General features: G+C 39.7%; 1 protein-coding gene across 3 annotated transcripts; it reads right to left on the bottom strand.

Annotated features, from left to right (window-relative positions):
• Positions 1-82: 82 nt before the first annotated feature.
• LOC145487077 (synaptotagmin-1-like) lies at positions 83-14,744 on the bottom strand. 3 transcript variants are annotated; one of them, XM_081465794.1, is made up of 7 exons: positions 14,053-14,744; positions 8,263-8,506; positions 7,636-7,805; positions 6,833-6,963; positions 5,096-5,450; positions 3,309-3,441; positions 83-2,028 (listed from the first exon to the last, which is right to left on the bottom strand). In XM_081465794.1, the coding sequence occupies exons 2-7, from the start codon at positions 8,447-8,449 to the stop codon at positions 1,613-1,615; spliced, it is 1,392 nt and encodes a 463-aa protein (XP_081321920.1). In that variant the 5' UTR covers positions 8,450-8,506; positions 14,053-14,744; the 3' UTR covers positions 83-1,612. The 3 variants fall into 3 exon arrangements, with proteins under 3 accessions (XP_081321920.1, XP_081321921.1, XP_081321919.1); XM_081465795.1 differs by lacking the exon at positions 14,053-14,744 and adding an exon at positions 13,006-14,043; XM_081465793.1 differs by lacking the exon at positions 14,053-14,744 and adding an exon at positions 10,077-10,374.
• Positions 14,745-15,248: the final 504 nt, after the last annotated feature.

The following is a 15,248-nucleotide window of genomic DNA, read 5'->3' on the forward strand; positions in this document are numbered from 1 at the left end:
TCTGTTAAGAGGATTTCGATAAAGTTTTGAACAACTAGTAGATTTATACTAAAACAATTAGATTATTCGCTCTCGATTTCTGTGCGTGATAATTGACGAGGGCGCATCATGCGATAGAAATCTCGAGCTCATAACGGAAGTTTGGGGGAGCTCCGGGGAGAGCGAGAAAGTTGTGGGAACATGAGCCGACAGGTTAGTGTTTCCACAGTTTTTTCGAGTTCTCCCAAACTTTCACTAGAGTACAACTTGCTTTCATCGATAAAGGTTGGAAATCTGTTGCTGACATCTATGGTTTTCATTCGCTAAGTATGCACTGAATTTTGTCGGGTGGAGTTAATTGCTTGGGAGGAATAATTTCAGTCTCTACAAGAGTTTGTTCTTGAAATAGTGTTCCAAACAGACTTTAGTATATCCAGGTAAGACCTTGCATTTATACAGTTCAGGCTGCAATTTACATTTTGTTAAGTCTCTCAAAACCCCTAGTCGATACCCCCTTTCTTCGCGCCAGCCTGGTCTTTGAACAGTACGGTTAAGCTTATTCTGAATGGGTGTCTGTTAATCAGCGTTTCAAGGACTCATTCCCAGTGAAAGAGCCGGTGTGAGGGTAAAAAGTCATCATGCTTTCCCCTGAACGAAATAGTTACTATAATGTAACTAATACTACGGAGCCTTGCTGAAAAGCAAGGAAACCAGTAGATGGTCGATTAGTTTCCGAGTGTCAGGATTTATCCATTTAGGAAAAGAACGAACGCTTAAACCTGGCCTGGGGAGACTCCCATCTAAAAAGGACGGGGATGGTCGTGGGAAATTTTGAAAATAACCCCTAGGAGGTACCAAGATCTTATATTGTGGGCGTGGCTTGAGATATATTTCACCCCAAAGAGGTATCAATTCTGTCACAACAAATTATCTCCTGTCAAGTTTTTTTTCTGTTCAATACCCCACTGAGGTACCACAAAAGCTGCCGTTGTGGACCTTTTGAGGCTGAACACCCTAAGAGCTACCAAAACCGAGTTTTTAACTCCTAAAAGGCACAGCTAGTACCCGGTCCCTTTTATATGAGTCTCATGAAAACCTGGTTCACAGTTACAAGGCAAACATTAATGTAAACTCAAGTGCAGTTGTAAGGGATGTTCCTCACATTCCTGAAGCAAGACACACTCGAATGCATTGAATGTCGTCAAGATGGCGGACAGGTTACACTTTCTTTACTCATGTTTCTGCTTGCATTCGCGCTTGCAATGTTCAGTGTGAACCCTTAACCCAGATCTCCAACGACCCTACAAACAGAGTGAGAGCTGGTTACAAGAGCAGTAGGCAAGCGCAAATGAGAGTGCAAACTACGCAGCTAACAGGAAGGAAACGAAATATTTGCTATTGCGCTTGCTTTGTACTAGTTCACACGTGTTTTTACTTGTCTACTTGCGTGCATTTACGTTAGGGAGGACGAGGACGAGGAAGATAATGAGGACGTCACCTTGACGGCATCAATATAGGTAATATTGCCTAGCAACATCTGACTGAACCTGCAAGCGCAGGCTCAGTGAATTTTCGAAGAAGATATACTTCGAGTAGAATTGTTATACATAAGTTTATTTCCCGCTCAGGGCTTTTAGCCCTCATCCTCTGAGGACGTAGAGAAGAACCGTGCAAGTTTCTTCTTTGAAATAACAGATTTATGGGTAGGTGATACGACGCCAGTAATTGTTTGATCTGCCGGATGGTATTCCCGTAAGCTGTGCCACTGCGCAATTGGTTTCTTTGACGTCATAGCCTCTTTCCAGTGCTGCAGTTCCAGGCCCTCCGCGTTAGTCCCCAGGACAACACGGCCTACAACTTGATCAGGAGAGCTTTCCATTTCCTGTTTGACAAAGACTTGCAGACGAACGTCTTCCAAGTTAGCGTCGGCAACATCAAAGGCTAGAGCCTCGTTGTAAACCGGAAATAAGCTGCCTGTTCGTAGAGTTGTTGTTTTTCGCTTGCGTTGTCTCTTTTTGATGTTGATCATCACAACTTCGACGTAAATGGCTAAAATACAAAGAGGACAAAAGGGTTTACTTTAGAGCATGCTTTAATGCAACATTAGATAAATAAGGAGTTAATTCAGCGCAGGTGCATCCTTGCATACGGCCGGTGGGCCTTAAATTTGAATGGACCAATCAGGATTCATCAGCATTCAACCTGTTCTCTCCTCACGTCAAATGTATGTTAGCAGGAAACGTATTGAAGTTTGGCAACTTTTCCTACTGGAAATGCCATTCAGTATTCATGATAAAGATATTTATTCCAAATCAGAGTGTAAAAAATGAAAAATATAGGAAACATCTTGTGTTTCCAAGCTTTTGATTAGGCGTCAAAAATTCTTGAATTAAGCAGTATAAAAGTCCAAAGCAATTTAAGCACTGTCTTTACATTTGTTGGCTGCGATGAAAAAGAGTATTATTGTGTCGTTTCGGTAGGACAGCTCGGTTTTGACTTCCGCTCATAACGCTGGCGCAGCCACCGTATGCGAGGAGGCGAAAGAAATCGCATTGCTTACAGAGCTCGATACAAACATAATGATATTGGCACTGTAGCTGAGCCCCTAACAAGGCTGTTTCGGATTTTAATTACATCGGTGTCCGGTGATTATTGAAAAATGATGATAAAAGGCATAGAAGTCACGTCATAACGCGCTATATCGTGCTATGTGACGTCATCGGGACTACTCAGAGAGCGCATTTAAATTTTCCGAGGGAAGTTCAGGGATTAATCAGGTGAGTGGGCTGGGAGAGCAGGGCAAAGCCATTTCCAACTTGTAAGCATAATTATTCTCTAAAATGCACCATACAAGGTCAAATTAAATATTAATGGCATCAATAACGAAACGAGCAAGTCATTGCTCTTTACAGTCAGTTTTATAAACCAAAGGGAAACAACAAAAAAGAATCTATTTAAGTGCACGCGTAGTTGACGCGTGGAAAGAATAGATGTGAACGATTCGATCTGAAAAAGCTTAATTAGACAACTTCGTAATTTTGCTCCACTTAGTAAGAAATGGGTGCGCGGGGAATCAGTCAAAACCAGGGATTTTGATATGAAAAACGATCAAAGTTAAATATGGTATCTACAGATTGTAAACAAGTTCAAACTACGCGCTTGAACGGGCGTGGTTTGAATTACCTCAGAACAAGACAATTTCATTGTAAAGAGCGCGACAATGGTTATTTTGATATTTCATCAAAGCACTGAAATCTGATCTCGTGGGCTCAATAAATAATTTATCTACTGCATGTGCCAATATTGATGTTTATTTCTCAATCCCTGACCTGGGAATCCTTCCTTGGCGGGCTTCAAGTGCTGCGCCTTAAAAACTACGATCGTCAGCCGTCTGGTCAGCGGCATAAACATAAGTGAGAACAACACCTGGCCGAAGCCTAGGTCACGTGGCTGATCCTTCACCTGTCATGGAATAAAACATCAAATGAAATGTTACCATGGATACTTTCCGCGTTCGTTTCGTTTAAGCTGGTAGGGTTAACCATAGTCAATGCAATCGCTGTGAACTCGTTCCATACATAGCTTGATCCTAACAATAAAAAGCGGTATTGTGTGGTGACATTTGAGCGCGAAGGTGGTCGCCGCGTTTGATTGGTGGAGAAGGTTGTGCACCAGTTCTTTTGGAGGCTCTTTTAATCTTTTCAAACGTGGACGAAGATTCACGCACGACGGAGTCACTTGAAGTTTGCGAGGAGTGCATAGGAGAGACAGGTAAACTAATTCGTCATTTGTTGAACAAGTTCATTTTGAGTAAGTCTCTTAAAAGAAATTTCAATTCTTTCATGTCAATTCTACATACTACTAACCTCTCTGTTCACCTGTCTGATGTTATAATTAGTCTCTGTACTATCTTACAGAGCATCATGTTCTTCCCCTGTAGACAGATGAAAGTAGCATAGAAGAACGCACATAAAGTGAACCCTCTTCTTTGCTGCTGACCTCTGTTTACAAGACACCCGCTATGGTTTTGGCATTTTTAAATCATAATATTACCTTCTAATTTTTGCCTTCTACGTATCATTTCTTTTGTTGTAGACAGGCGATAGTGAGCTCTTGTCTACTGCTTATAATTATTCACAGGGATCCTTTAAAACTCGTTTTATCTCACTGTACACAATATGCTTTCTAATTCTTGCTTTTTTTTATCACTTCTTCTGTTGCTGACAGTATCAGGGAGTCCACATTAAATGAATCCTCTCCTATACTGCTGGTGTCTGTTCACAAAACACCTTCCGTAGTTCATGTGCCATTTTCACAAACGGTCCTTTTTTTCCAATTCAGTCTTGCCCAGCCAATGCTACACAACTATTACTATGATAGTATTTTAGTTCTTTTGGGCGAATCATTGCTTCTCAGATTTCGCTCATTTGTACACTATTATTTACGCTATACTAAACTAGACTAACTGAACCTACACTTCTAACATCTTTTTACAGTGCAGATTCTGTAGTCTTAGTGCTCCTCTAGTGTAAATTACCATTTCTAACTCGCAGTTTCATATCCACCTTTTTCTGTTGCAGACACTGTCTGGTGATAGTATTATGGAAGAGGGCGCATGATTCAGTTAATTCGCTCTTGCACTATTCCTTGTCCTATTGCTTCTCTCCGGTCCTTTATTCTGTCTAATTCGCTCCCCGTTATACTACTAAGGTGGGCTTACCACTCAGAGGCCATAGTCTTTGGTAGTACTTTTCTTATTCCATTCCTAGAGTACATTACTATATTACTCTGGTCTGTTTACAAGTAACCTATTGTGGCTTTTATCATGTTTATATTTCTCAGTTTATGATCATTCCTTTGAATTTGCACCTTTTTATATATAACTGATTTTTTTCTGTTGTAGACAGGCGATAGTACCCTATGGAAGACTGCACATTTAGTAATTCTAACCCTGTACTGCTAACATCTGTTTACAAGGCGTCTTCTGTGATCCTTATACTTTTCTATAGACGATCATGTCTTCTAACTCGCTCCTCTCCGTACTACGTAAATCGCGTCACAGCAACCCTTAGTTACTGTATCATTTGTGTATCGCTAACGTCAATAAATCTCTCACCTGCTGTAGTCTTTGTATTTCTCTGCACACAATCATTTCTTCTCGAACCGTTCCAGCTCCTACCATTTCCAAGTGGTCCAAGTGGTGGGTCACCTCCCCTACGGGGAAGGGGTGTGAAAATTTGTCCATGTACATTAGCGTGAAGCTTAAATTTTGTTGTTTGACCACATCGTATGGCAAACCAAATTCGAAGACTTCATTTAAGTTTGGATTGGCGTTTCTTTCGTGAATATCTGTTTTGAGAATCTCCTTCTTCATGGCTGGCACCAGTTTAAGTTCTAGAAAAACATTTGGAGAATCGCCGGCATATTGTGGAAATTCTTCTCCCTTGATGAGCTTCACTATAAGCACAGTCCTGTAGACGAAACGAGATACATTATAGAGGGTCATCGCGTCTCAGGTGATTCTGTTTCTTTTCGCCAATTAAGATCTCTAAACTTCATAATCAATTGTTGACCACGATGTTTCTCAATTTGTTTGTAACAAAGAGTCAAGTACACAGTTATGGCACGAGAACAGCCAGCAGTTATCGATCACACCATGTATGGGTTATTGACTAAGTGTGGGGTCAAGATGGCTGGATATTGGCCTCGTTCTTTTTTTGCGTGTTTATGGACCGAGACGGAGTCGAGGTCCATAAACTCGCAAAAAAGAACGAGGCCAATATCCAGCCATCTTGACCGAACAAGCTTGGTCAATAAAGGATTTATTATATGGCTTTCGGGGAAATTTTTCTTGCAAGACACGGCGGGCAGTCCCGAGCGGGCAAGATAGCTCCATCTTGCCCGCTCGGGTAGCCAATCACAACGCAGGATTTGATTCATCTTGCCCGCTCACGGAGCTAGCCATGTAATAATGTCGCATAAAGCTTAGCCAATTTACCATACTCTACCAAGGTCCTAAAATTTGGAACTCTGTACCAGTATCTATAACTAGTTTAACAAGCTTTTCCAACTTTAAGAAAAAGTTGATCACATTTTTATTTACAAAATAGTGAATTGGTCATGCCGCGTCCGCAGAACTTAAAACAGTTATCAATATATTAACTTTTGAGGTGGCCTCCGTTATAAGCCTGGTGGTTTCCATTGGAAGTCACCTCGCCGCTTTTTGAGTATTGTCAATATATTTTGTTATTATTTACGTGGCAAACAAATGATGATGACGATGATGATGATGAAAATTGACAGAATCACAGTGTTAATTTTATTGCCAAACTCACGGCCACGTTACAAACAAGGATGATTTCCAAGCGTTATAAATGAAATTTTCATTTCAATTAACATACACTTCAAAAGGTCGAGTCGTCGTTTTTCATTTTTACCCAAATACAAAGGGCTTTGTCCGGTCCAATTTTGTTCATCCGTGCCCCCTTTTGGTGTTTCCCTGTTTCTTTTGAGTTCTTCTACGGTTTTAGGCCAATATTGTCGTTGATATTTCGGTAAATTCTATGGCCAGTTTGCTAGTGTTAATAACAATGGGGAAAATTGTGTGACCAAAGATCATCAGTCGCCCCTCCATACCCACAAGTAAACCTAACCCCCTCCCTCTCCTTCGTGAAAATACTTAGCGAAGAGTTTCCAATTACCCAATCAAAAAGTTGAACGAGCTCTCCCAACGCTACGTCACGGTAGCGCCATGAACATGTTGTTTGGCTAGTTCGCCAAAAAAACGTAGGCTTATAAACTATACACCATGTGATAATTATTACATGATGATCAAATGAAGATTGTGCCTCACCTGACAGGGTCAAATTGAAGCGAAAAGTACACTCGGCCAAGAAAGTCTGCCTCGCTTGGAGGAATGTAGCGCTCCGCGGGGCCTGAATCCGACAGATCGTAAGGCGTCATAGTTTCCCGAGTCGCTGGGGACTGAAACAGAGGAAAACTTGGAACAACTGGAATCAGTTCATATTTACCAGGATCGAGCGAATTTAACATAAGGTGAAAGGTTGTCTGTATACGAACCAAGTGGCTTATCAGGCCGGGGCTTATCCAGGTTTCAGTAGCATGAAGCGACTAGGAGTATTTCTACTCATCCCTGGATGGGATGCAGTCCATCGCAGGGTTACCCCCAACATTAAATTCGCCGGCACCCATTTATACACCTGGGTAGAGAGAGGCACTGTGAGAGTAAAATGTCTTGCCCAAGAACACAACACAGTGTCCCTGGGCAGGGCTCGAACCCGGACCGTTCGCTCCGGAGTCGAGCGCACTAACCATGAGGTCATCGCGCCTCCCACAATTTAAAATAAAGTGAACAGCTTTTGTTTCGTTGTTAGAGCTCGTTCTACAGCTCTTCGCTGAATTGTTAAGGTATCAGAGGCTAAATAAACGTTGAAACGTACTAGCCTTTGGTAGTTGGTTGTGTCAGATCTCCCCGGACTGCAGACCTATCTTTTATGGCATTATATCTTATTGGAAGCTGGATGAAATCTGAATGAGGAAGCGTCTCTATTTGTGTCTGCTGCTCTGTATACTTTGTTTTTTCCTTTGTCTCAAGGAAGAAGTTGAAGGTATTTAAAATGCACATGATATCATTACCGGTATTGGTTCCTCGTCAGAGCTGGAATACGGAATATCGTCATCATCCTTTATTGAGGAGTCTTGGGGTTGAACAGAAACCACACTAACTTCCGGTTTAGGAATCCATGGAGGAGGGGCTTGGGAAGGGTATTGCCGAGGAGGAGGCTTCCGCTTCTTCTCTGTGGTATCTTGACAAAGGAACAATAGACGGTTTAAATAACTCAGTCTATTAGTGTCAGTCCATCTCGGGGTCCGTGCGTCCGTACCGTGCGTCCTTGCGTCCGTGCGTCCGTCAGGCAGTCAGTTAGTCAGTCAATCAGCCAGCCACCCAGTCGGTCGGTCAGTTAGTCAGTCAGCCAGCCAGTGAGCCAGTGAGCCAGTCAGTCAGTCAGTCAGTGACAGTTAGTCAGTCAGTCAGTCAGTTAGCCAGTCAGCCAGCCAGCCAGCTAGCCAACCAGTCTATCGTTCATTCATTCGTTCGTTCGTTCGTTCGTTCGTTCGTTCGTTCAGTCATTCATTCAATCAGCCATCCAGCCTGTCAGTTAATTCTGTCCATTCCAAAAGCTACACAGAAACTCACTCAGAGTTGTCATCAAAACTCAAATCAATCTTCTTTTGTTAAGGCCCTCATAAAGTAATACCAACCTTTCTCGTCAGTTTCGTCCTTGTTCAATGTTTCCTTGACTTCTTCAGCATGACCATTACTGATTTCTTGATTAGTTTCGTTGGCCTCTGTGGCAGTTGGAACCTGTCTGTAGTCGAGGAACTGTTCCATGAACGAGAGATTCCTGAACCTCTTCCAACACAGAACAGACAGGACTCCGAGAGCCATGACCGCGACCCAGACCACCACGGTCAACACCAAGGGAAGGAGTTCTGATTGGACACTCTGGAAAGTAAAATAGATGGGTTATTACCTAAGCGTGCGTGCAATATGGCTGGATATGGGCTAAGTTCTTCTTTTGCGTGTTTATGGTGCGAGAACGTAGTCGCAACCTCGTTCCCAGGGCTTGGGAACACGCAGTTAAGATATGATCGAGGCCAATATTCACGGCCTCCTCGGCCGAAAAACTTTTTCAAAAAGGATTTGCATGGCATACAGAAAGTTCAAAGTTATGTGTTGAAGATGTAGATTCCCTCGAATTCACGCGCACGTAGGTTTATCGCAGCCGAGTACGCTGCAAACCAAACGAGTCTACTTCTGAGAAATTTGAATCGCAGAGGCCAGGAATGTGTTGGAATAACGAGAAGAACAAGACATCACGTCTTTTATCCACATCCGGCGCACTTAAAATGACCTCAAAGACAACAAAAAATTAAAGGTATAAAATCTTTAAACCGCGCTAGTTCGAAATATATTATATTACATTTTGTTATCATTAGCAAAAAAAAAAAAAATATATAAATTAATATGGCGGACAACTGATGACGAGGCTCGAGGAGCGAAACATATTTCGAACTACCGCGGTTTACAGATTTTAAATATTTAAGACGTGACGTCTTGTTTGTCTCGTCAAACGAGTCAAGCTTGGGTCCAATTTCGCGCATTCTGCGTAGACGAACTGAGGGAATTGTAAACACGTGACATTTGGTTACGTTACCCACAAGAAACAAACCCTTAAGTTGATGAACGTTCCACGCGAATTTTACATCGCACCATTTATCTTTCAAACATAATAGTAAATCATTTCCTTGTCGCGCCCAGCTGTCCCGTCTGATAAGATGACATTTTGTACGAGGGTGAAATTTTGACGAGTAACACAAATTCTTTAAATGTGTTGACTGCATGAATCAGGTCTGCCGAAATTAGTTTTTAAAGGGACGGAAAAATGTGTTACGAAATGCAGTTTATGATCGAAGCGCTAAAGTTTACATCTTGGTTGGATGCTACACAGAAAAGAAATCAAGAAGAACTTTGATGTCACATTCAAAGTAACTTAAATAAATTCAACAACACCATTAAAGCTCTTCGCAATCAGCTGACACAACTTCGCGGGATTTTAAAAAGACATGACATCTTTATCAACATAAGTTCCCTCACAGAATCATTTGACACAATTAAAAGTTGTTCTGAGCTACTGAGAAACGAAGAAATTCCTAAGACTATTACGATAAGTTGTTCGTCTCTCCTCAGCTGTAAACAGAAATGCAAACAAACAACTTGACAGTGATCAAAAGCGAAATAACTTGAACTGATTGAGTTTACGCCGATCTAGTTATTTACGCACTTCTGAATATGACCTATTCACTTTACAACCACAAAATCCACGTTTATAGCTCTAACACAGTTCAAAAGGAACATTCCTTCTAAAATCCGTTGCATTTTATAACAAGTTAAACTATTATAACTTATAGAACTGATAATGCGATTTTAGTCAGTTTATGTACCTAGACAGTAAACTTGTTAGATACATTTGTGTTGCAGTCGATGATGAAACCCAAATAATTATTGCTCTTACCATGGTTTATCCTTATTGCATTTCTGTCAGATTGAAAACCTTTCCAGGCATAAAATAGCTTGAGACTTATATACGGCACTAAGGGTTTGCAATCGCTTTGCATTCGACGCGACGCAGAGTGGTAAAATAACAAGCCGTGCGGTCAGCATACATTGTTTCTATTGAAGATGACCTTTCAGTTTCAACATGTTCAACACGCCTAGTTTACATTGCAATACGATATTTGTGTAAATAACTTACTCTTTTGTTAATAACTCCCAGACAGGTTCTAACGACAGAGATATGAAGTCATCAAAGGCCAATTAAAAACGTGTGTTTTAGCGATACGCGAAAAAAAAAGTGTAAACTGAGACCTTTGGATCACAAGCGCGGGAAAAGGCTGGGCTGTAGACAGAGCACGTGTACTTCATAAAGTTGCGTTACATCTAAGACTACCCACGTGGTTGATTCAGTAAAGAACTCTGGAGATCATTTTATATTTGTAACGCTTTTTGTAAAACACTGGACAATTGTCTTCTCAAACTGTTAAGGTCTCAGGGCTCTCTGTTAACGAGCAAATAATTTTTATTCGTTCTGTCTGTTTAGAAAAGTATTGACCTGGGAATAATTATCGCACAATCTAATTATTCAATTTTGTGATAGGACGGATGTTATTTATAACAATAAATAATTAATTTATAAACGCGACAGTTTCTTGTCTGTGGAGCATACTCTATCAAGATCTTTTTTTTTTCTACAGTACAGGAAATTATGTCAAACATTAATCAGCAAAAGTCAATAGGACGTAAATACCAATTCAAATATTACAAAAGTACGAAAAAGGTATTCAAAGTTTGAATCAAAGCTTGTATTTTGACAGGAAGCTAACTTACCATTTTATTATATTAAAAATGGAAGATGGCTAATTTAAAATGATTATATACCTGTCTATTTGTATTATGTCATCAATCTTGATAATTGCAATTACTGAGATCGCTATTAAAGCCAGACCTAACGCACACATAAGACTTCTATTAATGCTGCAATTGGAAACAATAACAAATAAATTTTTTCTGTCCCAAGGCCATCAATTAAATTACATCTTGTCAAATTTTAGGCCATAGCTTACATTTTGGATTTTAGCAACGACTTTCCAGGGAGATTTTTGGATGCATTTCAAAAGCGTTTTGCGGTGATCTATAAGTCGAGATTTGCAGGGCCAGAGTTTGAAAAAAAAAAAAAATTTTACCAAATCTTCAAGTACCACATGATATTGAAAGTTTCAATTTCAGTGTGAGAGCGGAATTCAGCATTGAAAAGATTTTTGAATTGCATGGAAGAAAAATGCCACGGCCGGTTTAATTTATCTTCACAGAAAAAAATACCTTTCACTGTTGTTTACCATTAGAATTTTTGAACTTCACAGGGAGTGTTCTTTATTCAAACGACAGGTTGTCTGTTAGGACGAAAAATAAAACGCGTATTTACGGTCAGATAATCTCACCAGGTCAGTGGTCTGCACTATTCGTGATGAACCAATGAAACTGGGAGTTGAGTCTGTCTAAAAGAACTTGTGGGCGCTAACGACATTTTAAATGCAGTTACTAAACTAAAATTCCATATTCGTCGGTCTTTTGTTTGTGGGCAATATTCACCAGATATCAGCGAGAAAGATCAGAGCGGGATCAGATTTTGTTTTGCTACCCTAATGGAAAAAAAATTCACTACTCGTTTTTTTTTCCTCAGAAAATCAATAGTATGCTGTTGTCTTGATGGAAAGAAGTAAATATGATTATCAGACCACAAAGTCGGAGGATATCCAATTTACCATGCGGCGATAAATCAGCAAACAAATCTACTGATCCCCCAACACCAATTTCGCCTTTTTCAGTGCAGTATGTATAAACATGTGAGATTAAAGGTTCGGTGCTCTTATTGTAATGTTGTGTAGCCGCAATCAAGCGGAGACCGAACCACTGATATTGGTAAATCGGATTACTTCAGTCTTAAAATCCATATCATGCTATCAAAATGAAAGCTTTCCAGAGGCTAAATTTTTCTTTTCGTTTTCTCATGAAGAAAAGCCTTCATCTAGAAAGATAGTTTTAACATGTGGGTGAAAAGTAGGCGTTTAGAACTCTAAAGCCCATAGTTCTTGGTTCCGACTGGTATAGAATGTTTTCGCACTCAGTTGTTTTCAAAAATCGACTCCAGCTCTGATTTGCTTATCAGCTAGTTTCTTATTTTCCCCGGCGGGTATTTTTGCTCTCTCTCACCGAAACGAAAAATAACGTGTTACTCCAGCCCCTTGCACTTTACTCCTTTCATAATGTCAAACACGTCTGGCATAGCAATGAAATTTTATTTTAAAAATTATATGCTTGGATTTGTCGCTATTTTGTTTATCAGTCCGAGAACATGCGAATGACTTGCATGAATATTTTAATTTTAAGACATGAAGAGATGAGACTATGTTGATTTTACCTTAATAATAATTTCTATCAAATCGTACCTTCGTTTCTCAGGCTACGTTAGGTCCGCGCTTAATTATTTTTCCCTTTTTCGCTCGATTTTAAATCTCAGTCGCTGTGTTGTTGAATTCGATTTTTTTTCGTTTAATTTTGGGCCACTGTAGAGACACAGCTGTGAAAGCCGGAAAGTATGGCTGCTCAGAAAAAATTATTGGGAAATGTTTTCATCAATAACATGTCAATATGGATCATTATTTTGCCTCCTCTAGTGAAAACCGTAGGCATGTAGTTTTAATTCAGGTCTACTTGCCTGATAACATTCTCCTTGAAAATGCTACATTCTTAAACTGAACAAAATAGACACAGAAAATTGAAATACATATATCCTGGAAGACAACGATAACGCAAAATAAAATCTTTTTTCTTTCACTAAATGGCCTTGAGGTATTCAAATTATTCGGATTGGAAATGTCACTTACCAATTCTCCTAATTCTTTAAGTCGCTGTGGGAATCCGTAAGATTAAAGGGAAAAAAACAGGATGGACGTTTTTTTTTTTAAGGCACGAAACTGCTTTCGAAAATCAACAGGAATTTCAACCGAGCGCCTCAGTGATTTGCCAGTAAAAACACAACTGCGCATGCGTTTCGAAGGTGACTGAAAACTTCAAAGCCGGTTATCATAAACACCGTGATTTTAAAATGAACTGGAAAACGTGAAAATGTTTTTAACGGAGGGCATGTTCGAGATAAAGTCAAATGCGTTTCTTAAAACCACTTTATGTTTTCGATTTGAAGGGCGGTAAATGAAAATGTTTTGGCAAACACGAAAATAAAATTTCCTTCGGAAACAAAATGACGTCCGGAACTCAGAATGCTAATGCAATTTCCAACAAGACAAGGTTCTATTTTTAACCACGTCAGTACAACATTAAATACGCGAGCACAGAAAATGGCTGTCACGGAACCAGAGTGATACCGATTCACAAAAAGAATCAGTTTTTTCAGCGCTTTGTGTAATTCCGTTGATCTTCCATTTCATTTTCATTAAATATTCGAGAGGCGAAACAAATACACAAATTGTAACCTCTTTACTATATACCGAAGTATAGAGAGAAATATCTCATGGTCTGTTTGTTATCTCGCCGTAAACAAGATATAAGGCAAAATTTTAGCCAAAAGAAAACAGCAAATTTCGGGAGACGGCAAGCGAATTGCAAACGGAGGCTAAATTGTATTGACTAAGAGCAAATCAAGGCTTTACTCTTTACTCGGTAACATGACACTGTATTTATTTTGAGTGATTCAATCCAAATTTCTTTTACTTTTAAAAGAAAATCTTTCTTTTCTCATGTTTAAACATAAGCGTAATTTACTCGATTCTCGATTTTGGCAGTCCTAAGAATTATGCAAACTAAATTTGAAATAAACCGCGCGACACAAGTTTTAATAATTTTAAACTTAACCTGCGCAAAATAGTTCAACAGTATAAATAATGGCAGAAAAAATATCAATAGAAATAATTTACCTTGAACTCAATCGTCCCCGGTTCTCTTGCTCCATCGCCTCACCTGAATTGAGATTATATGGTAATTTGAATTTCGCTGCGACTTAAGCCGAGGCAAGGGATCGAAGAAGGACGATGAAACAAACACCCGTTAAAATATGTATTGTATCTGTCCATCTACTCCTGGTTTTACCGCAGAAATTGCAAATATGGCCAGCGGTGAACGGATTAATCAAGAATAATTTTCTGTCGGTGAAAGGATAAAAACAAAGCGAATTGCATAAATTCGACACTGCTGGAAGGCATGTCCGAATGGCAAGTGATAAACAAGAATCGCAAATGAATGAAGAGCGAATGGGGTTTATTCAGTCTTTCGTATGGTCTATCAATTGACCCGCGCGTACAATGTTTTGTGATAACTGCCAACCACGCCAAATATACTAGGCAAACAATGGAAACATTCGACTTTTTTCACCTAAGCAACATTTTTAATTATTTATCATTCACCAGGGCAGGTGGTTTTTGAGAAAAGCGTTGAACGTGTAAATTTGAGTTTATTCCACGCTGTGTATCTTGTCACCTACTAAGCACCCAATTTTATACCACTGAATTCTCAACACAAAATAGAACCAAACTTGAAAAAAAAACCTCTCTCCAAATTATCAACGTGTCTTGATTTTCCAATATACTCATCTGCGGCTGACTTATTTGCTTTTTTAATTTATAAGGCTGATAAAGCATTTTTAATAAAAGAGCTCTATTTTCACAAATCATGTTAACTGACACATGCCATACACACAGTTCGAATTCTTGAAAAAGACCGATTGCATTTCAAAACCATTCAGCAACTTCTGACGTACCTTTTCACTTCGTTGTTTTAAATAATTTTGCGTGGGTTTCCTATTCAAACAACCAGCTGCGTGGTTTTTTTTTCTAGCTCCCAGTTCTCTTTCGTCGAAAAGCAGTTACTACGTAGCTCCGTAACATTAATGACATATACAGGTTAGGTCGAACGAAAATTTCCTTATTTTTTGACCTGCAAAACCTGGCGGGATTGAAGTCGGAAAAACTTTCCAAAGGAGTCCTGAACGGCATAACATGTTATTCAATCATCGTTTGAATGTTACCTCGTTTAGCTGTTAATTTAAGCTTCACCGCCCATTTCCGGGTCATTAGAAGGCTTTCATTGAATTTGCCGGGTAGTTGTCGTCTGTGTT

This window comes from Orbicella franksi, chromosome 5 (assembly GCF_964199315.1).
Source record: "Orbicella franksi chromosome 5, jaOrbFran1.1, whole genome shotgun sequence".
Classification (NCBI taxonomy): Eukaryota; Metazoa; Cnidaria; class Anthozoa; order Scleractinia; family Merulinidae; genus Orbicella; species Orbicella franksi.

Excerpts from the sequence above, each read along its gene's own strand:
- LOC145487077 (XM_081465793.1), bottom strand. Across the intron at positions 7,806-8,262 it reads GGACGAAACTGACGAGAAAG|ATACCACAGAGAAGAAGCGG; the intron begins GTTGGTATTACT and ends TCCTTTGTCAAG. Across the intron at positions 5,451-6,832 it reads CTTCAATTTGACCCTGTCAG|GACTGTGCTTATAGTGAAGC; the intron begins GTGAGGCACAAT and ends TTTCGTCTACAG.